The following is a 25,554-nucleotide window of genomic DNA, read 5'->3' as shown; positions in this document are numbered from 1 at the left end:
CAGTACTGGGGAATGGCATGGACAGTCTATTAAGTCTGGATATCTCATTTTTAAATTGGGTGTGATTTCTTTTATTTATCATCCTCTAATTAATAGCTGATCACTTTATGAAAAATAAGCACTTCCTTCTAGTTGGAAGCAGGAAAAAGAGAACTGCCATTTGCATTCTTTGTGAATATTTCATAGCTTTCTGTCTGTTTTGTTTTCATCTTCCTAATATTGATTTTCTACCTAGAAAAGCACCATGTGGAGTTTGTTTATTTTTTTATGCAGGTTAACCTCATTCTCTTCAGTTGATTCCTTAGGAGAGTCCATTAATTCATTATGGGGTGTTGTTGTGTGTTTTTTTTACAAGGTCTCTCCTTAGGTGATAATCACATTTGTGCCTCCACAGATTTACCTGATGGATCTGAGGAAAACAACATAATAAAACAATATCTACTCTCCAAGCCCCCCTTTCTGTCCCTCACGAACACAGATTTGAAGGTAGCCCTAGGACAGCTCTTGTCCGATAACCACTCATGCATCATTTGTTTATCAAACATGTCAGAGCAGGTAGTGTGCTCATGATACAAATATGACTCAAGCACATCCAAGCACAGGATTTCCAGTGTGGAGGAAGCAGGTATGGGCTGGAGGACATACAGGGTGCATAGACTGTCCATCCTCTTACATGATTTATAGTCCAATCCTGATTCATCCCGAATGGACCCCAAGCATAGCAGGTTACCTTTACTTTTGTAAAATGTTTTAAATGCTTGGGCATAGTTTAGAAATTTAGAAAGGAAAAGTGTCAAAAATTCAGTACTTTAAAAACATGGGAAAAGGTGAGAAACTGCTTTGACCTGGGCAGAACTGAAGTGGTGCATATGCGAATGTCCTCTCACATTTGAATCTTGAGGAGCACGCTCACCATTATATTCTGTGTGGCGTCAAGGCCTTAAGTAAATACACCACACACACACACACACACACACACACACACAGGGCCTGCTGGGAAACTTAGGAAAGGCTCCCTCCTGGAATGCGCTCCTGTAAGGCTACAGTGCTTCACAAGAGGGCGACAGAGAGCACAAAATGGATTCCCTCCAGCTCTGAGCAGGGTGGGGACTGTGAATAGGGTGACCAGGGTTCTGCTGAGGTCTCTGAGTGTAAAGTGCCATATTAGCAATGGAACACCTTGGACAGGCATGCTATAGAGTCATGAGCTTAATTATTTATCATGCTGGAAATTCTTGGAACTTTCAGCAGGAACATGCATGCTCCACTCGTGAATCATAGCTAAAGTCCATTAATTTTGCCTGCTGCCCTAATCATTGGTGTGGTATCTCTCACCAGCGCTCCCCTGCCTCTGTGTGTCTGTGGCAAAGGGTTTATCTTTGAGGAAATATTGCCTTCCTAGAGGGAGATAATTTGCTTCTGGGTATGAACTTAGTCCCTTAAAGTTAAATTTCTAAGTCCGTGGGTTGATAACAAGCATATGCATACATCCTGATTTAGTTCATTGGAAAGCAGAGTTCAAAAGTGACTCTGAAATTACCAGTTAAAAAATTTGCCAGGTCAAGTTCACTGTCCCATAGAAGAATCTTGTTCATTTTTACAAAATGGACTCCTCTATCCAACCTTGGTTTTACTTTTTTCACATTGCATTTTCTGTCTCATTTAGATATCTCACCTCAGTGTCCCCTGAAATACAGTGTGCTCACTCCAAACTGGAGTTTTTCACTGATTTTATACCTCCCTGAACTGTCCTTTCCCCAGAGTGATTTCTTCCTAATTCTTTAAGACCCAACTGTGGTTCTCTCATTCCCATAGAACTTCCAGGATGATTCCCAATGGGCTCTTTCTTTCTCTGATTCCTTTTGGTTTCCTGTGAGACATTATGTATGAATTGTGCAACAACAACAAAAAATTACTTTCACATATAATCACTGCCATAGATGGCATGAATTGTGTGTTGATGGTGATGATGCCTTTATACCCCATTGTACCTAATAAAGGGCTAGACCCACTTGGTGATGGGTCGTTCTCTACATTGGCTGATTGGACCTATTTTCCTTTTTCTAATTTTTTATTCTAGCATTTCAAAAAATATGTCTGCCTTTCTTTGGATTGTCTTTTAACCTGTGGTTCATCTCTTTTGTCTGGCAGGTCAAAAAAATTTCAGTCATTTATTGAGAGCTGCTTGGTGAAGAATCACAGCCAGCGACCAGCAACAGAGCAACTGATGAAGCATCCATTTATACGAGACCAACCTAATGAACGACAGGTCCGCATTCAACTCAAGGACCATATCGATAGAACAAAGAAGAAGCGAGGCGAGAAAGGTTAGAAGCACATTTGTATTTCAGCAAGGGAAACAAAAGATGGAGTGAGTCCTGAGCTCTTGATGTATTTGGAGGTGACTGTGGGGATTTCTAATGGGCCTGCATTATTCTTTCGTGTGAGGGGCTGCCTCTGAGATCACAGCCTGTGGGCATCAATGGAGTGAGACTGCTGAATGGAATCTTTCATGAGAGAATAGAACTGAGAGAAATATCACCTTTTCCAGGCACTGAACAAAGAGTCATGTTGAGTGATACTATGAAGTGGTTTAATATGACAAGTGGTTTTCTTAATTCAAATGAATATTCATGTTTTGAAGACTAAAGATCTACAGAAGACAGACAACCTAAAAAATCTAGTTGACATTTTTCGGTACTGGCAGTCTTCAACCATTTAAAGAATTTGTGCACTGAGGCTCATTTCTAATTTAGTTATTTGGAAGTCAGAATAAATGTTCTTATCGTCTCAGTGATATAAACGAGATTGCCAGGCTTTTTTTCTTTTGAAGCTGGAAGATCATTTAATGCACTTCTTTATTTATAGATTCAAAAACTTATCTCTCATGGCTCTGGCTGTTATACCACACTGTTTTTTCACTACATTATTGGAAAGGACATCAGTCCAAACTTGAGGTCCTAGGACTGTTTGAATAGAGACTCAAAAATTCCTTAATTAGCATCCTGACCAATGTAAACATGCATGTGGTCTGGGGAAGGTTTTATGACTTCTTGGGTTGGGAGGTAGGGAAGGTTGAGGTAGAGAATGAAAGGGAGAGGTGCAGAGGATAGACAGGTGAGTTCTCCCTGAGAGGGAAAAGGAGGGGGAGGCTGGCAGTGAAGTCGCAGTAAGGAGGCCGTATAGACCTGGCAAGGTGAACACTGAGTGTGCAGGGAGTGGAGAACAGAGAGGAAGGCCCGGGATGGGGATGGGAGGAACTTGGTGATATGCTTTTCCTTGCCTCAATCCTCTCCACCTCTCTCCTTTGTTCTTCACAATCCAGAAGGAGTAGTGGAAGGTGATGGGCAGCATAGGACAGGGTTGCTCTCTTTTTATTTGGTTTTCCTTCTTCTTTGCCTCTGAAGTTAATATCTAATGTGGCAAGGTATGAGCAGGGATCTAGGGGGTAGGGTACTGAGCAGTGTAGAAGTCAAGATTAGGCAGAGAGATCAGATCAGCAGAAGACTTGGAGAGGAGGAGAAATCCTCGTGAAGGTTCAAGAGAAGAGATCCTCCTTTGTTGCCAGTCTGGAGACTCAGGAAAATGTGTGATCAGGTTAGGTTCAGGAGCAGGAGGTTAGGAGGCTCAGCCAAAAGGAAGGTCCCCCTCCCGTTGTTTGTGATGGAAAAGGACAAGATGTCAATCAGAACCAAGGAGCTGGGGGCGGGGCAGCCCAAGCTGGAGGAACTAGGCATGAAAAGAAATAGGTACGTGATAGTCAAAAAGGACTGATTTTTTTTTTTCAACTGTTTATTTATTAATAGTGGTCTTGGGCCACTCTGTGAAGTCAAAATTTTAAAGGAAATATTTTAGGGTGGTATGTCAGACATGCAACCATTCAAGGCCACCTTCTCTAAAAAAGGAAATTTCTTTTACTGTGGGTATATAAAGTAGGTTAAGTGCTCAGAATTTTGTTTTCAGACTCAGATTTTAAGTTCAGATTCTAGTCTACTCTTTGAGAGTTATGTGAACTTCCCCCAGTTTTCTAATCTTTAAAATAGAACTGGGTTTATTATAATAATTAGTGTTGCCTGGCATTGTTGCAAAGATTAAATGTGATAGTACATGTAAATCGCTTCATACAATGCCTGGCACATAGACATACTTGATAAATATTGGCTATTCCTATTTAGATGACTCTTCATTGACCTATAATTTTTCAGTACCATCCAGGATTACTTTCTGAGAACTCTCTGCCTCTGACCCGTAAGGATGAATAAAGTATGTGCCTTGGGTCGTCTTCACATTTTGTTGATATAAACTGGAATGTGAGTCAGAACTCTATCCCATGAAAACAGACTATTTTTAATGTGTTCCTTCTTTGCAAAGTAGAAGAGAGGAGTTCTGGTAGTAGGTATACTCAAGTCTCCTTCTATTATCATATATTTGACCCCTTCACCCTCTTCTACCTTCCCTGACGCCCCTTCCCCTTTGGTAACCACCATAGAATCTAACAATTTTATTTTATTTTATTTATTATTAGAGAGAAAGAGAAAAAGAGAGAGAGAGAGAGAGAGAGAGAGATCTATGTGAGAGAGAAACATCAATAGGTTGCCTTCTGTACGTGCCCCAACCAGCGATCAAACTCACAACCCAGGCATGTGCCCTGACTGAGAATTGAACTGGCAACCTTTTGGTGCACAGAATGATGCTCAACTAACTGAGCCTCTCCAGCCGGGTGAATCAAACAATTTTAATGTTCATTGCTTTATGATATTTTTGCCTGATATTATTTTTTCTTTAAAATATGTTGACACATGCAAATTTAAGCCAGTGTTATAAAAGCAATCAAACCAGATTCTGGAGAAGTATTACAGTTAAGAAGCCTAATAAATGAAGGTTTTACCCTAGAGAGTACAAATAATTGGATTAATTGGGTGCTTTTTTCCTTGCTATAATTACCTTTAATAGATAAATTTTTTGTATTTTACTTTGATCTCTGTTTATTGAAAGTTGGGAATATTAAACTTTTAATGTGGAATATTGAAACACTTTATGAAGGTTCTCTATGTAAGTAGCCTAAATACATGAAGCTAACTTGTGATTTTAGAAAATATGCTTGAAGTCATCACACTTTCAGCTTCATTTAATTATCCCTTTAATGGCTAAATAGTATGGAAAGCAAAGGTGTGTTCAAGTTTATGATGAAACTAGAGGCCCAGTGCACAAAAATTCATGCATTGTGCGGGGGAGAGGGGTTCCCCTCAGCCCGGCCTGAGCCCTCTGGCAGCCCGGGTGCCCTCAAGGAATGTCCAACTTACAGCTTAGGCCAGTGGTCAGCAAAGTCATTAGTCAACAGAGCCAAATATCAACAGTACAACGATTGAAATTTCTTTTGAGAGCCCAAATTTTTTAAACTTAAACTTCTTCTAATGCCACTTCTTCAAAATAGACTCACCCAGGCCATGGTATTTTGTGGAAGAGCCACATTCAAGGGGCCAAAGAGCCGCATGTGGCTCGCAAGCTGCAGTTTGCCGACCACGGGCTTAGGCCCACCACCGCCACTGCGCTGGCCAGCCATGAGCAGGCTACTGGCTGAGTGGCGCTCCCCCTGTGGAAGTGCACTGACCACCAGGGGGCAGCTCCTGCATTGAGCGTCTGCCCCCTGGTGGTCAGTGCACATCATAGCAACTGGTTGTTCTGCTGTTAGGGTCAATTTGCATATTACCCTTTTATTATATAGGATGCTATAGTCCTCAGCATGCCACTGGTGGTAACATAACCAAATTGCTTTTTTAGCTCCTTTAGGGGTACACAAATATTTTCCAAGTGGTAATTACTAACCCACAGCTATGAAAGGATAACAGTAATGTGACACTACCCTTCCTTGTTTAAAATCAAAAGCTACACACAGAAGAGTTCTCAGCATGGTTTATATAAGGAACAGCAAGCCTTATATATATCAGACCTGCTGGCCTTTCTCACTCTATCTGCTTTTCTCACACTCAGACATCTCGCCACTCATGTCATTGTTTCCTGAATATGCCATGCACTGTAATACTGTCAGCCACTGTCAGTTGGTTATCTTGCTTAGAATGCCCTTTTTCACCACTTTTCAGCTACCACCTGCCTGGAAAAGGGCCACTGACCTTCCAAGGCCCACCTCATTTCCTCCTCAAAGATTTCATGTCCTGCCCTAACTGGTTTGGCTCAGTGGATAGAGCGTCGGCCTGTGGATTGAAGGGTCCCAGGTTCGATTCCGGTCAAGGGCATGTATCTTGGTTGTGGGCACATCCCCAGTAGGGGGTGTGCAGGAGGCAGCTAATTGATGATTCTCTCTCATCAATGTTTCTAACTCTCTATCCCTCTCCCTTCCTCTCTGTAAAAAAATCAATAAAATATATTAACGAACACAAAAAACAAAAAAAAAAGCTTTCACGTCCCCCTTCCCCATCATGACCGTATTGCTATTTTTGTGTACTTCTATTTAGCATATAATATGTTGGAAAGAATACTAGTTTTAAAATTGGAAAAAGTTTGTATTGAATTCTAAATCCAATTCCCAGATTTATTAATGAGATGACATTGGTCATATTTCTTAACCTCCTATAATCTCAATGTCTTCACTTGAAAAGTGGGTATTATGTTAAAGGATTGTTATGAGAAATAAATAGAACATCAGTAAAGTATCAAGTATGATGACTGGCATGGGAGATACCCAACAAAGATTAGTTCCCTTTCTTTATAATTACAGGGACTCTAATTACTTATTTATCCATCTTTCCCATTAAATTTTGATCTCCTGCAAAGCAAAGACTCAGTCTTAATCATTATTGCGTGTTAACTTGCTTAACATATTATTGAATTAAATGGATGTCCCCAGAGGGTCAATCAAAACACATTTAACTGTATTTTTAATAGCACATACTGCCAAAAGTTTCTTTCTGGTATTTATCATGATATGAGAAGGCAATTTGTGAGCCCATATAAGTCATATTAAAATTCCTACTTGAAAAATTATTAAAACTCACAATAAGTTAACTGGGCCAATGAAAGATTCATTTAGCTGGTTCTATATTGTGAGTCAACACAAACGGAAAGGTGATTTTTCAATTCCTTGACTTCACCTTTGTATGAGCACTGGGCATTGGGAACAGAGATCTTGAGTCAGGTGGGACAGGCTTGGATGTGGTTAATTCCATGGACCTGGATGCAGCTAATGGGAACTTTCAGAGCTCAAGTCAGGGTGCCTGGAGCCTGTCCCAGCTCAGCATTAATGACAACTCTTTGGACCTCAGTTTATTTATATATGAAATGAGGGGGTTGGGCTTCACAGGGCTGTAGTTTCCTTTTTATGCACTAACCTTCTATGAGTCTCTCTTTAGATGAGACAGAATACGAGTACAGCGGAAGTGAGGAAGAAGAGGAGGAGAATGACTCGGGAGAGCCCAGGTAGGAGCACACAGGCTACGTCTTCTCATTTCCACATTCTGAATTGTGCTTGTGACTCACTTCCTATTGATTTATAGGTTCTTTTTTGTTTTTAAGAATCCCAGCATGATGGTCTTATTTAATTTATTGCCTACAAACATGCTCGTTCATTTGGGAAAATTTCCCTAGGCAGACTCATGAAAATGTGGAAATCAGCATATTCTTTACCTTGTTCCCTAAGATTTATGGTCTCTATTCTAAGGCCTTGTTTCTTCACATCTGTAATGTGTGGAATGGGCAGCAGGCGATCATCTGGGTGATACAGGACAAAAAGTACCTAAAACTACATCTTTCTGGAGACCTAAGTGGTATTTTTGGACGTGAGTCATTCAATTCATACCTCTGAGAAGCCCATTTGGGCAGCCACTGTTCTTGTCACAGGCCTTGGTATTTTCACCCGCAGCCTAATCCAAGAGGAAACAATTTCCAGAAAATCAAATTACACTCTAGAGGTGAACCCTAAATAGAGACTTTCATGCCCACTCCTGTTGTCATGTGTCAGATCCCAGAATCAAGTGCTGCTTAATTATTATCATCTCTACATTTTGAATTTCACTTGACTTTGATTCCAACTTTCTTCTGGTCTGTGTTTATAAATAATTAATGCCAGTGTGCTCACGCTGCCAGGATCTCTCTTTCGTGAGAGAATTCAGCTGGCGGCAGTTCAGAGAGCCCAGGGCACAGTCACACACATCATGGTGGGCACGCTGTTCATGTGAAGTGAGATTAACTGGGGGAAATGCACAAGTAGAAACATCACTGGGATATATGGGTCTTCATTCATTAGCCATCCCAGGAGGGAAACCCAGTGCTCCTGAAAAAGGAGGAGTTCCCATACTGTGGAGGCGGAGTTTCTTGACCAAGGAAGGGGCCAGCTCATTCACTGCTAGGATGAGCTGGTGGGTTCCTTTTTGGAGCTAACTCAGACCTACCAAGCTGGATTATTGCCAAAATACCCGGGACAGGGCAGGCGGGACTGAGCTTGCTGGGCCACCCGGTTTTTCTCTGTTTCACGCCACAGGACTTCTCAAGGTCAAAGACTGAGAGATAATTCTTTCCCTCCAGCTGATACTTAACATCCTGGCCACCCCTGGCTTAGCAGCATTGAGATGATGACTGTCAAGTTGTGACATGGCAAATGATCATTCTTGTCAAGCCAAGGACCAAATGCCCTGCTTTCAGAGAAGTTGTACACTGTTTTCCAAAGCTCACCCAGGCAACCGTGTCAGTCATTCTGATCACTCTCTAGAGATCTGAAAAAGCCCTTTTTTAACTAATGCTTGCTAAACTGCATGTTAGCAGTCACTTAGTGAGCCAATCTAGCCATGCCTTGACATTTCTATAATTGTAACATGTCATTATATCACATTGAAGACTATGTTCCAAGTCCTGTTTTATGGACACATCTAATTAATAATCTTCATGAAATCCTGAAAAGTAGAAAGAGACAGTAGTTATTTCATTTTAGAAATGAGGTAACAGTCCAAGGGTGGCAACCTGGTCACACACCGAGTTAATGATGGAGTCAGTAATACCGCTCAGATCACCTGACATTGATCCAGCCTCCTTGTGTGCACGTGAGGGTCGAGAAGCCCCCCTCCCCGCCCCCCCCCCCCCCCCCCCGCCTTTGCACAGAGCAGGTGGCCTGTGTAGATAAGCGTTGTCATTTGGGGTTTGCTTTAGAGTTCTACACAAAGGCTGTGCATTTTAGGGGAGGATTGTTAGTAGAATCCAAGCACTGTCTCTGTCTGGAATGTTACAAATGAAGGCTTTTTATGTCATTTTCTGGCAGCATCTCACATAGCACGCTATCCAATCTCCAGAACAGAATGATCACCTCATCAGCTGCCACCAAAGCGGCTCCTCCCACCAGCATTCTCCGTCTCAGTTGTTGTCACCACCATTGCCCAGATGCCAAGACCAAACCTGCAAGTCATCCTTCAATCCACACATGAGATCCACCAACAGATTTCATGAATTCCGTCCCAAATGATTCTTCCAACTTCCATCCCTGCCACTCCCGCCCCGAAGTCTCCACCCCAGAGCCACTTCAGTAGCAGCCCAGCTGGTGGCCTTGCTTGTCCTCCTACCCCCTGCAGACTGTCATCCATTCAGCAGCCAAACAAATCAGATCATGTTACTCTCCTGCTTAACCTTTCCTTGTGTGGCTCTGCCCTCACTTCCCTGTCTCTGTGACCTCCTCTACCACGCTCCCTGTCATTCCCTCTGTTCTAGGAAAGACCAGCTGGAGCTCAGTTACTGGAAGAGGCCACACCTGTCCCCACCACAGGCCTCTATACAGCTGACCCTTAACATGGTTTGGAACTGCCCAGGCCCTCAGATACATAAGGCTGACTATGTGCATTGATATATGCCATTTATACAGGGGTCTTGACCATCCTTGGATTTTGGTATCTGCAAGGGGATCGGGGTGGGGGTGGCCTAGAACCAATCCCTGATGGATATTGAATAATAACTAAGTTTTGGGGGAGTCCAAAGTTATACACAGATTTTCTACTGCACAAGGAAGTGGTGAGCACCCCTAACCCCCTTGTTATTCAGGGCTCAGCTGTACTTGCTTTTCCTTCTGCCTGAAGGATTCTTCCCTACCTCTTCTTATGACTGACTCTTTATCATTTGAGTCTTAGCTCAACTGTCACCTTCTCGGAGAGGTCTTCCCTGATCACCCCATTCAAAGCAGAACCCTAATCTTTACCCCAGCACCCTTGCCATTGTCACTTATAAACTATTACACTTTATCTTCTGTAGAGCCGATCAATACCTGAAATTATGCTATTTGTAATTATTGGTCTGTCCGCCTAATTATTTTTCAGTCTTTCCCACAAGAAGATAACTCTAGAGAAAAAATTTGGTTATCTCCTACTATATACACTAAAGCCTGCTATGTAGTTATTTCAAGTGAGAGCTGCCAGAAAGATCAAAAGGGCTAGGTTTGTATGAACAAATAGGATCCATTTTCTACCTGTCTGTTAGGCTGTTGTGCCCGTGACTTTGAGTTATACACATGCAGTTGGATGATGAGTAGGACAGCTGTGTTTTTGGTGTTCCTCTGCCCTCCTTGTTCTCTCTGCCACATGCACATACAAACACATACATGCACACGCACGTGCCTAATGGCCATTTCGCAGGTGAGGTAGAATTGAGGCTCACAGTTCTTAAAGAGAATCTAGGATCAGTGAGCTGGTTGAAGTCCCAGTTGCATGCACCCTCTGTGACCAGAACCAAACCACTTAACTTCACTTGTCACAAAACAAGTCCTGAACCCTGGGACTTGGCAAACTTGGGTTCAAGTCCTGCTCTGTTGACTTTGACCTCGCACTTTCCCTCCCTGGCTCATCACATCTTCACGTGATCAGCCTGACTTTTGCCTCCTGTGGTTTGGTACAGAAGTCAAGGAGGTGATGTGAGTGAGGGTTAACTGTACTCCTCTAAGGAGAGTAGGATCCCTCAGCTCCCGATTAATTTTTATTTTCTGGCTTTGTTCTTGCCTTTCTTAAATGTGAAAATAAGCTGGCTTGGGGCTCAGGGCTTGCACCCACACTAAAGACTTTAGAAAGAGATCTTTGCCATGTCACAAGGGTGAGAGCGATGTGGCCTCTGGAATGTGACATCCCTCTAGGGAGGGTGACAGCATGTGTATGCAGTAGTCAACTGAAAGGGAGTCTGGACACTAGTCTCTTTACTTTAACTCTGTTTCTTTTGGGGGTGAGTAATATACTTAATGGAGGACCTAAGAGCCTGTGCTTGAGCGAGTGGTTCCTTTAGATGGGCGATTTATTTGCCCTGATCCCCTCCCCCAAGATCCACGGTAGCAGTTGCTCTTGCCCCATGTGGGATCCTGATTTCTCTGTCCTGCCCACAGCTCCATTCTGAACCTGCCAGGAGAGTCAACCCTGCGGCGGGACTTCCTGCGGCTGCAGCTGGCCAACAAGGAGCGGTCCGAGGCCCTGCGGAGGCAGCAGCTGGAGCAGCAGCAGCGGGAGAACGAGGAGCACAAGCGGCAGCTGCTGGCCGAGCGCCAGAAGCGCATAGAGGAGCAGAAGGAGCAGCGGCGGCGGCTGGAGGAGGTGAGCATGCCCCGCTGCCTTTGCACTTCACCTCTCTTGGCTGGGGTCACTCCCTGGGTATCCATTGTGGGCCCAGATCCCACCCTGAGGTTAGGCCTAGCCTGCTTGGAGCACACACACCTTAAATGCCACAGAGGATGAGGCCAAATGCTCTTACAAGTAAAGGGCTCCCCTTGCTTGGCATGGTGTGACCTTGATGTAGTCACTTCAGAAAGCTGGGATGCCCTCAACCCCTCAAGCCTAGCTCAAATATCACCTTCGTGTCTGGCCGGTGTTGCTCAGTGGTTGAGCTCAACCTATGAACCAAGAGGTCACTGGTTCGATTCCCAGTCAGGGCACGTCCCCAAGTTGTTCGTTCAATCCCCAGTAGAGGGCATGCAGGAGGCAGCCAATCAATGATTCTCTCTCATCATTGATGTCTCTCTCTCTCTCCCTCTTCCTTCCTCTCTGAAATCAATAAAAATAAATTTAAAAATAAAAGATGACCTTCTCATGAGGCCTCCTTGACCACCTTGCTTAAAATCACACTCCTCTCTCTGGCACGTCCTTGTCTTCCCTGCTTTCATGTTTTTACATAGCTCCTATCACCTTTACACATTCTCCGTATGTATTTTCACCTGTCGTCTCTCTCCCCTGGGATTTAAGCCCCTGAGGACAGGGGATTGTGTCCCTTTTATCCCTGATATATCTTCAATGCCCCAAACAGTGCCTAGCACACAGATGCCTCATAAACATTTGTGGAATGAATGAACTAATGACGAATGAATGAGTCAATGACTAAGAAGAGAAATATAGGTGTTAACTAGACCACAGTGAATAAGCAGGTAAGTGAACTGTCAAGTGTGGAGAAGCAGGGCCTGCTTTTATTGACAACTCCTTTGTTATTCCTCTGCACACTGGGGAAAGCATCTGCAAGGCCTTCCAGACACCGTTGTGACCCCCGGGCCTTGTCTTCCAGCTTGTGGGCGAGACTTGCCTTCACCTGCAGGCATTGCTCTCATTTTTGTGGGGAACCATACCTCCGGCATGGCTGGTCCTGGCCGAGGCTCTTTCCTTTGTGGTCTTACAGACCAGATGCTTATTAAAGCCTCCTTCCCAGAACCTTGCTCTGAGGCCTCCTTCCTGTGCCAGATACATCAAATACTCTAGACAATTAGGAAACTGGCGGAGCAGAGGAAGTCGGGTGGCAGATGAAAGGTTTACTAACTGCGCAATAATGGGGCAGGAATTTTACAGTTTTCCCAAACACTGTCATGCTCCCCGTTAACTCTTCACAGCATTCACTTGCACTGTCCAGTGGCCTTTGCAGTTAAAGGGGGCGAATTGCAGACAGCAGGAGCAGATTGCTTTTGAAATGGCTCATCCAGGGCCTCAGTTTCAGTTTGCAGTGAATCCCATAAACCTCATTAGGTCTCTGGAATATTAATATGCAGACCAGCAGCAATACTATCCAACAGTTGCAATTACTAGTATTGAATGACTTCTGTGGATCAGGGGCCGGGTGGGGTACTTTGCTTATATCCAAGATCTTATCTCCTACCATTATCTCTTTGCATTTATTCATCATTTCTCATGCAAAGTGCATATAATCTCCATTTAGCCAGAGGAAACTGAGCTTCAGGGAGGGGAAGTAATTAGTTCCATGTGGCAGGGCAGGTAAGTGCAAAGCCGGGATTCACACCAGGTCTCCCTGATCCCATTGTTCACCAAGGGCCCTGAAATGGTAAATGTACATAAGTATCAGAGCCTTGAACTGTGATCCTCAAAATTGGAACTTGTAGGCTTCTGCAGGTAGCAGTAGGCAAGTGAAGCTCTTTCCCATCTAAGTATATAATTCTGTAATATTGTCTGTGTGAAGAACGCTCAGCACACTGCCCCGCCAATTTGGCTCAGTGGTTGAGCGTCGACCTGTGAACCAGAAGGTCATGGTTCCATTCCCGGTTCGGGCACATGCCAGGGTTGTGGGCTCCATCCCCAGTGGGGAGCTTGCAGGAGGCAGCCAATAGATGATTCTCTCATCATTGATGTTTCTATCTCTCTCTCCCTCTCCTTTCCTCTCTGAAATCAATACATACATATTTTTTAAAGAAAAGAGCACTCAGTACATGAGAAGTTTAAAGCTCACCATCTTCTGTCGTAGAAAGAGGCACTGCAGTGCTGAGGGGCAGAGACCTTCAGAGGAGCAGGCAGAGGCAGCGGGGAGGCAGAGTGGGTGTGGTCAGGCAGCTTTCAAAAGTGAAGTGTGTGGTGCAACAGGGGAGCTGCCTGCACCTGTGGTTACCCTCCTGGGTACATGGTGAAAGTCTGACACGTCCTTGTAGCTGTGCCCTGGTGTCACCTCCTTCAGCCCACCCAGGCCAGTGTTGGCCTCTCCTACTGGCCTCCAGCCGAGGGCCACACCGTTTCCTCCAGGCTCTCTGGTCTCTGAGGACCAAGGGCCGCTGCTCTTTGGATTAAAGGTTTACTCCCTAGACTCTTGGTCACACCCTAGCTAAGCACTGCCCCCAAATCCTGCCTTTCCTGCTTTTTTCCCTGGCTTGTGGTTTATTCCTTCCACGAGCATTTCCCAAGAGGCTGCCTCGTCATTGGAGCATCACACCATGAAAACCTTAGCTGTTTGCCTCTGTGAGCTCCTTGTGCAGTGATTGGTTACACTGCATTTGAGGCTAAAAGTACTTACCGTGTAACCCTAGAAAATCCCCCATCAGCCCATTTGAAATGCTGAAGAATGCAAACATGTGCATGGACAGACACACACACACACACACACACACACACACACACACACACACACACATTTCCTTCTTTTATTTTAATTTAAACGTAAGGACTAAAAGACCTTTGGCTCTTGGACCTAGATCCTTAATTAATGCAACACCTTTCCGAGGATGCATTGTATTATTTTGTTGTTTTGATGTTTTAGATTTTGTTCCCTCTTACCTGGTTTGATGTATTTGAGCTTTAAATGTTTTTTTATTAAGTTGCTGGAATCCTCATTCCTAACAGTTATGAAGCACTTACCATACGACAGGTACTCTGTTCAGCACTTTATGCGAATTGGCCCATTTAATCCTCAGAGTAACCCCAGTCTAAAGATAATGCAGCCAAGCCTCACAGAGATTAATAGCTTGTTCAAGGTCACACGGCTTCAAAAGAAACCAGATTTCAAAGCCAAGGGTTCGGACTTTGGAGCCCAAGTGCTGTCGCTGCACCCGTCCTGCCTCGCTGCTGATAAGCCATCGTCAGCGTGCTTTTCCCTAGTCTTCACCGGGCCTCCCCTTCGGTGGCCTTTTACCCTGATAATTCAAGGATGTCTGAGCCAGGGCAGGGAAGCTGCCCCCAGCGGTGCTTGTCTTTGAGCCGGCTTCTGGCTCTCCTGCTCCCAGTCAGAGCCCCTGCCGAGGCTTCCTCACAACTCTTCTTTGGTGGCATTTCCAGAGCCTCTCCCTTGGATGCAGGTCAGCGTTCAGACTCAGTGGGGCACACGTATCCACGGGAACACACCCTGTCAGTCCCCACCTGCACAGAAGGCGACTGCATGCGTGAGGACACTTGGCTCTGTGCACCAGTGTGCATGAGCCCTGGCTTCTCACCAGAAGCAGGAGTGCTTGTGACTGAAGGACATCAAGAGATTATACCTGCTTTATCTTTTGATCCTATATCTTGCCCCTATTGTTCAATAGAGAAGAAGAAGAAATATGAAGACTCAGACGGCTGTAAATTCTGAACCCCTGAGTAAGGACTGTCTCTGCCACCAGGGACGCCCCTCCTGTGTCCTTCTTCTGCTGGATCCCCATCCACGTCTGCTGCCCTGGCCTGGGGTGGTTACTTGAGTTTCTGGTGTCCTGAGTAGGAACTTGAACTACAACATCACATGGAAGCAGTTAAAGTCCATAGATAGACTTGCAAATGTTGCATTGCTGTGGTCAGGTAGGCTTGTGTAGGCATGCTGGGAAATACATTCCTATTTCCAAATAAAGGCCCTTCAGATGTCCTTTAAGTCACATGAGGCTGTGTAGGTTACAGCCATTGTCTTCCTCGGTGATCTCAGATGTCACCTCCTACCAGAGCTTTCTAAGGAAGCCCTGCATGTCCTCTGCTATTTATGGGTCACCACGTGGATTTGGTGTGGTTCTAAATCAGTAACCGCATATTCTTGGAAGGACTTTGTACAGTGAAGGTAGTCATTTCAGCTTGTGAAAAGATGTGGCTTCAAGCCAATTAAATGGTGAATGCAAGACTCTCAGCTGTGTCCAGCGACAAAGTACAATTTATAACTAGGAACTTGATTAAACCCCAGCTCAGGGGAATGAGCCCAGCCATAATGAGACGGCGCATATAGAGGGCTTCTTCTATTTTACTCAGTCCAATAAACTTTTTCATTGCTTGGCCTAGGCAAAGCACAACTTATTTTATCCTCTACTACAGAGTTAGGAGCCAGGAGGTGTTGGGACACCCACTCTGGTCATCTTTGCAGACACTGACCTTGGGCAGAAGGTTATGGTGATGCCTGATTCTGCTCAAGGGTTTGAGATGATACTAGTGATATATATATATATATATATATATATATATATATATATATATATAGATATAGATATATAGATATATAGATATATAGATATATAGATATATAGATATATTTTAACTTGCAGAAGACCTTTTATACTTAGTTTTGGAAAGAGTATATTTAAGTCACAGGAATGAATCAAATTGACCCCAGGAGTGTGTCAACTTGCTCCATGGTAGAAACTTTTATCCTTCAGAGAATTGTGTTAAGTTTTTTAAGCCACCTGGGTCTCAGAGTGCCCTTCAAGACCATATGACATCGTCCAGTGATAAAACAACCATTTCTACCTAAAAGATAGCATCCTGCTTTGGTTCTATCACCTGAAATTTTGTGTGTGTGTTTTTTAAAGAAATACCACCGATATCTTATTGGCTAGTAGTAGTGGAGCCCTACTGTACGAAATGACAGACTGGCAGTCTCAGCAATGAGTTCCCTCTAAGCCTCTAGCGTCTTATGGTGACTGAGGCATTCAAGGACATTGAGCCCGACTATTGTTGTTGTTGTTGTTGTTGTTGTTGTTGTTGAAGTGTACAGTAGAATTAAAAGCTTTCCCCTATTTCCGAAGGCAGTCATTTAACAAATTTAGTGAATGCCTACTTTCACTATGCAGGACACTGGGAATACAGTCTGCCCTTGTGAAGACTAGATCTGTGAGGGAAACAGACATTAGGCAAATATTCACCCAAGTAATCATTCATCATCATTGCCAGAGTGATGTGGTGGAGAAGGATGCGCACTATGAGCATGTACCATGGGGACGGGAGCCTAGCCTGGCTGGGAGGCAAGTTGGTTGGAGCCCAGCTGAAGGAGAGCAGGAGAGGATGTAGGCAGGGAAGCAGGGCTTCTTCGGCCAAGCTAAGGAGTTTTGAATTTTACTTTAAGAATAGTGGGGAAATATTCACATGTTAATCAAGAGAATGTGATCAGATCTGCAGTTTTATTTTTATTTACTTTTTTAAAAGTTTTATTAAAATGTATTTTTATTTATTTCAGAGAGGAAGGGGGAGAGAGAGATAAAAACATCAATGATGAGAATCATCAACCTCCTGCACGCCCCCTACTGGGGATCGAGTGCAACCTGGGCATGTGCCCTTGACGAGAATCAATCCCAGGACCCTTCAGTCCACAGGCTGATGCTCTACCCAATGAGCCAAACCAGTTAGGGCAGATCTGCAGTTTTTAAATGGAACTTTGGCTGTTGTAAGGAGAGGGATTGGAAGGAGCACAAGTGTGAGAGACAAGGTAGTCCAAGCCTGAGAGGGGAGTGCTTTAGATGGATTGAGAAAAGTGGACACATTTGAGAGAGATGTTGCCTGTAGAGCATGCAGAACCTGGTGGTTGATTAGACGTCAGAGGTGAAGCAGAGTGGGAAGTCCCAGAAGGTTCCCGACATCAGACTGGACCATCCAGGTGGAGGACCAGGTTTGGGAGGAGGAGAATAAGATCAGTTTGGAACATAGTGAGTTTAAGATGCCTATGAGGCAGCCAATGGTGATGCCAAGGATGCAGTTGGATTATAGATACAGCTGTAGAAGAGGGGTGAAAGATGGAAAAGGTGGGAATTGCTGGTTTCTGGTAATGGAAGTCTACACTGAGGAGAGAGGAAGTCTGGGCCTGAACTCTGAAAAGTCAGAGCAGGAGAGGAGAAGCCAGCAAAGACTGATAAGGACACAGAAGGAACGTCAGGAGACCTTGATGTTGAGCATAGGGTTAAAGGGACCAGCTCTGTGAATGTTGCCCGAAGGTCAAATGTGATAGCAGGATCCTTTAGTTTCAAAAACAAAAAAATATATATTAAAAAAAAAGTTTTTGCCCTGGTCGAGTGGCTCAATTGGTTGAAGCATCGTCCCGTACACCAAAAAGTTGCAGGTAAATCTATGGAAAGAACATATCCTCAGGTGAGGATGTAAAAAAAAAGGGAGGGGGGATTGGTTTGTGGTACTCTTTAGAAATACATTCATTTCCTCTTTGTTTTGGAAGAAGATACTTACTTGCTCAGGAAGTCAGATCTGATTTTTAAGTGGAAAGTTGTTGATTTGAATTTGAGGGCCACTGTGTACTACCTGCATGCTCTGGGGGTCCTCAGAGTCTCCCCGTATCCCACTTCCTGAACATCCCACTGACAAGTCCAGTTTAACTGACAAGTCCAGTTTAACTATTACTAGCAAGACCCACCTCAGACTTCTATTTAGAGAACTTTGTATAATTACATGCTCATCTATTTGTGGTCAGCTTTTGCTTACATTCCCGCTTAGCATTTGTTTTCACTCAGGGTAACCAGGCCAACCTCACAGGAGCTGTGCCAGCTGGAGCCCAAACCCAGAGAAGCCAGTGTTTGTAAGCTTATTCTTTGAAACCTAAGTAGTTTTTCCCAGTTGCTCTTATACCAAAAAAAGTGCCAGCGGTGGCGGGGGGGTGGGGGGAGGGGAGAGAGAAGGGGGGCAGAATTAAGGGGCAGGGGAAAGCTGCATATCTCTTTAAGAGTTGGTATGTACAGGACAATATATCGAAGCTCTTAAAAGTCTCATGAGTGCAGAGCATTTGGGGAAATTCTCTTGAGAGTCATATCTTGGCTAATGGTTATTTTCCTTAATAGATAGAAGTTTTTTAACTTTCTGGTGCCTGGGTTTCTTCATCAGTACCACTAGAAATGACAATAGCATTTATGCCCAAGGCTATTGTGAGGATTAAATTAGTTAATTCATAGAAAGCTTAGAATAGGACCAATACTTACAAGACACTTAACCACTATTAGTTATTATTATTGATATTGGGTCCCTTTGGCTGAAGTCAAGGATATAACTTCCAACAATTTGAATTCTTTCATGTGCAGCAGTAAAACCCTCTTGAATTTATTAAAATAAAATGTACCAACAGGTAAGATTTTTTTATGCCTTGGGAAGAATATTTGTAATATAATACTAGTAGGAATTCAGTTAAGTCATTAAGAGTAAAATGTGTCATTAGTTTTTTAAATGGCAGGATAACAGATTATGAGGCAAAGTACACCAGCTTTGAAGGTGTGGCTACCAAGGTGTACTTCTAGCTATGTGATCTTTGGGCAAAGTACTTACCTTCTCTGAACCTCAGCTTCCTTATAGATACAAGTAAGATACTATTTACTTTGTTGTGAGAAATGGTATCATATATACAGAAATCTTGGCACCATGCCTGACACAGGCATGGATTGATATCCTTGGGTGAATATTTTATTGTCATTGTGCAACTCATGATTTCAAAGTTGTTACTTTTCATTTGTTGGTTTTAAGGGTTTTCTGAATAGATAGCATTTCTATTTCCCTGCCTTTCTTAGTTCTCTAATGTACCTTCCCTGTTTACTATAAAACCTGGACTTTTCCATCCCTTTTTGAGGGTCCTTCCCTGAGAGCACCCCTCTTCCTGTGTCTTGCTGGGATGTCCATCTGCTGTTACCTTGGCCTAGCCAGCACGGGAGGCAGCCCATCTTCATCCTCCTGGATGTACCTCGTTTAGGAGAATCAAATGCCACCTTGGAAGGTCTCTTCTTCCCAGTCAAGCCTCAGAAGACCTTCCCCTGGCCACCTCTACTCTTCAGTGGATTCTCTTATCAGTATTTCTTGCTGTTGTTTCCAACACTGTCTAATTATCATCCCATTATTGCCAAGTGGCTGCATCGAGTCCTGAATTAAACCCATATGAAGATAGGGTCCTTTTGATGCCTGAATAGTAAGTTCTGGGCATCAGGGACCCAGCACTAGCAGTGACCCCTTCACCAAGAAGGTAGAAGCAAGGTATTCCAGAGTGTATACAGTAAGAGACTGCCTGGGTTTGAATCCGGCGCCGCCACACCTTTGTGATCTTAGACAAGACCTCTCTGCCTCAGTTTGCCCATTTATAAAATGGGATAGAGATAGTTTCAAGGAGTAAATGAGTTAGTACATACAAAGCACTTAGAATAATACCTGACACCCAGTAAGTACGTGAATTAATTCCAGAACTCAGCTGTACAGGAAGGGAAAAATCTTGGTTTCTCATTATCTGCCTCGTTGTTGCTCCTCTAAGTCAACCTCTTTTCAGGGCAAGGGCTCAGAGTTGCATGCAGCTAAGCAGGCTGAGTGGGCGGGCAGAAGCAGGAGCCGGGGACCTGAGTGTGGCTTTGCACCAGTGTGGCATTCCCACTGGACCACATCCTCAGGCCTTCCGAAGAGAGAGGCACCGTGAGCAAGAATAACTCCCCCCTTTTAAGGCCTGGAGTGTTCATTCATCGGCACTGCTGAGAAATGGCATTCAATTCATTTAATCATTAACTGTGGGCATCCCGATGTGTGCTGTAAGTGGGGACTCCAGCGGGAGGCAGAGGGGGCCTTTATTCCTGAATGTCGCCAGCATTGGCACGAAGACTGAATGCTTCCTACCTGGACTTGAGCTGCATTACTTCAATAACTGAACAGAAGTTATGAAACAGCTGGGTGCCAGGCTGACAAACTGGATGCTCTTTGTCCCACGCTCGTGCTTCAGAGCCATGTGGTGTGCATGGGTGTGTGGATCCCAGAAGGACAACTAACTCTAACTTACCTGCCGTGATGCAGGAGGTGGGGCTTTGTCTGTGCAGTCACCTGGATCCTTATGGGAGGGGTTTCCTGCCAACGTGAGGAAGTTGGGCTGAAATTCCTATGCTGCATCTTAAAATGCTACTGATATTGTAAATCCTTTTGCCCAGACCCCTTCCCATGCTTTCCAGGAATGGGAAAGATATGCTGGTTTATATAAATACAGCATTTCATACTGGAAAGAGACGTTAGACAGTTGCTGACCGTAGGTGGACGGCAGGTATGGCCTCTCAGGGATTGTAGGCAACGGGCATTACAGACCTGCCTTCCATTGTCTGGGCTCTTCATGGAACCTCTGTTATCACATCTCGTCTGCATTTCTTGTGTTTCATAATCATTATTCTTAGTTGTTCCTGACCATAAAACTATTGTGACATCAAAATAGCTTCACCGAAAGTATTATTTCACATGACATTTAAATCGAATTGTTTTCATTTCACTTTTATTTTCTTCAGTGAGTAGTTTTATAGACTCATAGAGGTTGGGGAAGATAAGGGACCTCAAAAGTGATCTAAGCCACTTCTCTCAAAGCAATATCTTGATGATATTCCTCAAACAGAGTCATTTAGCCTGTTTAATGTATAATCTCTGCTTATACTTTTAGAGGCTTAATGCAGCCTATTCTATTTTTGAGCAACTTAGCCTGTTATTGATTTGTGCATTACAGACCTGCCTTCCATTAATACATAGTACACCAAGGAAAACTAAAATGCCTTCCACATCAGCCCAAAAGTGTTGGGAGGCAATGATAATGCTCTTCCCCAAATGGCACCTGTTCCTGCAACCTTTCCACATCCTACCTTATAATAGACAAATATGCAAATTGACCGCACCTTCGCTACGCCCAAGCCACGCCCACCAACCAATCAGGATGAGTATGCAAATTACCCCAACAAAGATGGCGGCTAATTTGCATATCAAGACAGTGTAGAAAGAAGCCAAGAGATGCTGAAGGGAGCAAAGCTGTGGAGAAGCAAGCAAGCCAGGGGGAGGAGAAGGGAGGAGCAGAGGCGGGGCCGGGGGAGAAGGAAGGAGAGCGGGGCGGGCTGGCGGGCGGGCTGGCGGAGAAGGCGGGCTGGGGGACAAGGGAGGAGCGGAGGCGGGGCGGGGTAGAGTGCAGCAGGAAACCCTATTGCAGGATTTTTCCTGCAACGGGAACGCTAGTATGATATAATTTAGCATCTTTAGTAACACCCAGATGTGCAGGACTGCCCTCTCTGTAGACATTGTATTAATAAACTGGTTTATAATGGGCTTGTTTTCAAAGGACTCAATCTAGAGTTTCATCTTAAGCTTCCAAATAATGGCAGAGGGAACTTAGGAGTTACATAAGCACTTGACTTTTATGCTAACCTGCAGGGTCATAGGTACTCAGCATGTCCATCAGGCCATTCTTGCTCCTCTATGCAAATCCCAGGAAAACCCAGGTAGCCATTCTCCCTGGGGAAACTGTTGTGGCTCAGAGATAATAAGAGCTTGTGAGTAATCACATTGACTGGCATCAATAGAAGAGACAGGACCAGACTTCATTAAAGCCTCCTTGCAGCTCAGCCTCTGCTTAGCCATGGGGCTGCCTACTGTTCAAAGGTTAGCCAGGGAGTCCTGGCCAGTTTGGCTTAGTAGATAGAGTGTCGGCCTGAGGCCTGAAGGCTCCCAGGTTTGATTCGGGTGAAAGGCACATACCTTAGTTGCAGGCTTGATCCCTGGCCTTGGTCGGAGTGTGTGTGAGAGGCAACCGATTGATGTGTCTCTTTCACATCAGTGTTTCTCTCTCTCTCTGTCTCTCCCCTTCCCTTCTACTCTCTCTAAAAATCAATGGAAAAATATCCATGGGTGAGGATTAACAAAAACAACAACAATAAAGAGTTGACCAGGGAGTTCAAAGGAAGAGTTTAGGCAATTAATTTCCAGGAAAGGTCTGAATGAGTAGGTTGGATGGTTTATCTTTAGTAGTATAAAGAGTATAAAATAAAAGAATGAGGTCTGTGTAGCATGTCTAGCTTCTCTAATGGTTCTCTGATTACTGTTTCTGTGAAGAAAAGATAGATAACAAAGTGACGATAGAAAGAGAAAAAAATGGGCACCTGAAAAAGCATAAGACGTCATCCTTCACATGGTATACGTAAATGTCTCAACCAGCTTCTTTCAACCCAGAGAGCAAGCTTGCCAAGAGCCAGACACAGAATGAGGTCCTGGTGTTGCACTTACCAATGGAGTGAACTTGGGCAAGCTATTGGCCTGTGTGTGCCTCAGTTTCCTGAGCTGTCAAATTGGGACAATGACAATAGTCTGTGCCTAAAAGTGTTGTGGTGAGAATTGAATGAGTATAGGGCTTAGAGTATTGTTCCTCCTCTATAAGCATCCCACGAATTCTGTCTTGCATCAGAAGAGGCACAACATAAGTGTTTGTTCATATTATCAATGATTATTATTATTTTTTTGTTATCCTGATTACTCCGTTGTGTAGTGAATTCAGAGGTGCCAGACTGCTTCACCATCACTCTTAATGTCCTTTCTATTTTTTTTAAAAAAAAGTTTGGAATCCCAGTTTTAGTAACAAGAAATCATGCCCTTGCCCTGCTGTGGTCTTTCCAAAAGGAAACCTTAGCAAATGTTAAATTGTGCAAATGAAATGCCCAGAGCTTCTGTGAAGCTTATACTGAGCAGTCCTACTTCACTGTGTGATCGATTTAAAAGACCACGCTGCATTCTTTCATTCTGAGTGTCTGAGCAGAGAGCCCCTGAGTCAAGGGGATGGTTTGAGGTACTTCCCAAGGAACCCAACTGGATCCTGTGCCAGCAGCTTGCTCTTCCTCTGGAGGCTGACTCGGGTCCTCCACCGTGGGCCCCTCTCACCATTTCCAGGAGGTCACCAGGATGAAAACCAAGAGGAGCTCTCTCAGAGCAAATTCTAAGAGAATTTCTGCTTCGTTTCACTTCTCATTCTGAATTGTTAGTAGATTTTTGCTTTGCGATGAGGCATATCCTTTTTCAGACTGAACAGACCTGTGAGATGACCTCATCTGCCCCCTTGTTGAAGGTCAGATTAAGGTGATTTATTCAAGGTCATAAAACACTTCACTCATGTGTTAAACAAATATTTATTGAGACTGTGTGGTCTGCAGTGTTTGTTTTGGTGGCAGAGCAAGATTAGAATCTAGTGTTCTTATTTCTTACCCAGTGTTCTTTTCTCTATGTCCTTTGCCTCTCCTACCTCCCCTGTCCCCAATGACATGTTATATTACAGCTATGGGGCGTTAATTCTCAAGTGTGATGTTACCTGTGTGTCTATGTAATGGATGTGTTGTATCTAAAAGATAGACTCAGGGCCCAAAATCTTTACACAATGGTATCTAGCCTTGTTTTCTCAGAATCTACCAAATGTCATGAGAACAAGACTCAAATTCAACCTGAATGTTTGTAAGTAGATAAAAACAACTGAGTATCTGGAATTTCTTAAGGACATTGAAGGAAGTGCTGATGGTGCCAAGTGAGATGAGGTGCCTTTAGCTCAGCTCCTCCCCACACTCTCACTGTCCTTCCTACTAATCTCCAGCTGATAGAACACTCTCCTGAGCACTAGGGGCCGGGAGGTAGGAGGGCATAGCATGGAAAGAGCATAGAATCAGACCGACCTGGGCTTGATTCCAGGCTCCACCATTTCCAGTTGTGAGACATGAAACAATTTTCTTAACTTCTCTGAGCCTCAATTTGCTTATCTATAAAATGGGAATAATAATAACAAACTCTGTCATCGCTCTGTGGGATTAAATGGGCTGAAGCATGTCAATCAACCTGCCCAGCAAATACCTGGCACTCACAGACAGTGCCCAACATCATGGTTTGTATTCATTCCATGATTTTCTCCTAACTTATCATGTGGCCACTGACAAGGCATTAAATCTTCCTGAAAGGTTATAAAAGAAGGAAATTTAAAAATGATATTTGCCCCACTTATTTCACAGCCTTATATCATAAGGCTCTAATTAGAATAATCTATGATGGAGTACATGTTTAGGTTAAAAAAACAACAAAAAACGAACACCCATACACAGAGATTACAATTTTTACTGTCTTGATGAGTAGAAAGGAGGTTGAGTTACATTCCCCTTTAGGCCCCACCAGCTCTGTGTATGTCTGGGTAGCTCACTTTAACCAGCTCTCTTCTGTCCAGATCAGAGCAGATTGGTCCCCACTGCTGTGAAAAAACTTTCACCACATGCTCAGGCGACATAAACAGAGGTGGCTTCTTCATTGACAAAGAACCAAATTACAAGTCAACAATTTCTTGCTTATTTTCATTTTGATCTTCCCAAGGAAGATGTTGAGTTTTCAAAAGATATGGGAGACCAAGACTCGGTTTTCATCTGTTTATTAGTGTGGATCCTTCTTTATGACCTTTCTACATTCCAAAAAGAGGACTAAGGTCGCTTACAAAGATTAATATATCAACTGAAAATAAAATAAAGCCGAATGGACTGTAAAGTAGAAGAGAAAAACAAGAGGAAGCCAGGCAGGATCCATTCCCAGGACCTGGCACAGCATGGCGACCAAGTGCAGGTGCCCGGGGGCCACCAGCCTGATTCTGAGATGCTGGCAGCTCAGAGAAGAGGCAAACTCCAGAGTTTGAGATTCATGTTGTCCATCAGATAAGAGTAAACTTGTTACTCAGGCGAGCTTTCTGAGATTGTTGAAAACCTACACATTTTCGCCTAGTCATGGCGAGTAGTGCTGTGAATAATGTCTGAGGTGATATTCCTACAACAGGCACAGTGATTAGCTTCATTCGGCTGTTCTGATAACATTGTAAAATGCAATTTATGGCCTACCCATT

The 25,554-nt window shown here is 43.9% G+C and overlaps 1 protein-coding gene across 2 annotated transcripts in view; it reads left to right on the top strand.

The window, feature by feature from the left end:
• Positions 1–25,554, top strand: part of TNIK (TRAF2 and NCK interacting kinase) — a 344,761-nt gene that overhangs the window by 241,565 nt on the left and 77,642 nt on the right. For both annotated transcript variants that reach the window (XM_079766830.1, XM_079766831.1), the window contains exons 10-12: positions 2,152–2,327; positions 7,368–7,434; positions 11,357–11,561. In XM_079766830.1, the coding sequence (XP_079622956.1) occupies positions 2,152–2,327; positions 7,368–7,434; positions 11,357–11,561 (448 nt within the window). The remainder of the gene's footprint in view (positions 1–2,151; positions 2,328–7,367; positions 7,435–11,356; positions 11,562–25,554) is intronic.

This window comes from Cnephaeus nilssonii, assembly GCF_951640355.1.
Source record: "Cnephaeus nilssonii genome assembly, chromosome: 3".
Classification (NCBI taxonomy): Eukaryota; Metazoa; Chordata; class Mammalia; order Chiroptera; family Vespertilionidae; genus Cnephaeus; species Cnephaeus nilssonii.
Note: the sequence above shows the minus strand (reverse complement) of the source record. Positions and strands in the feature narration are given on the sequence as shown.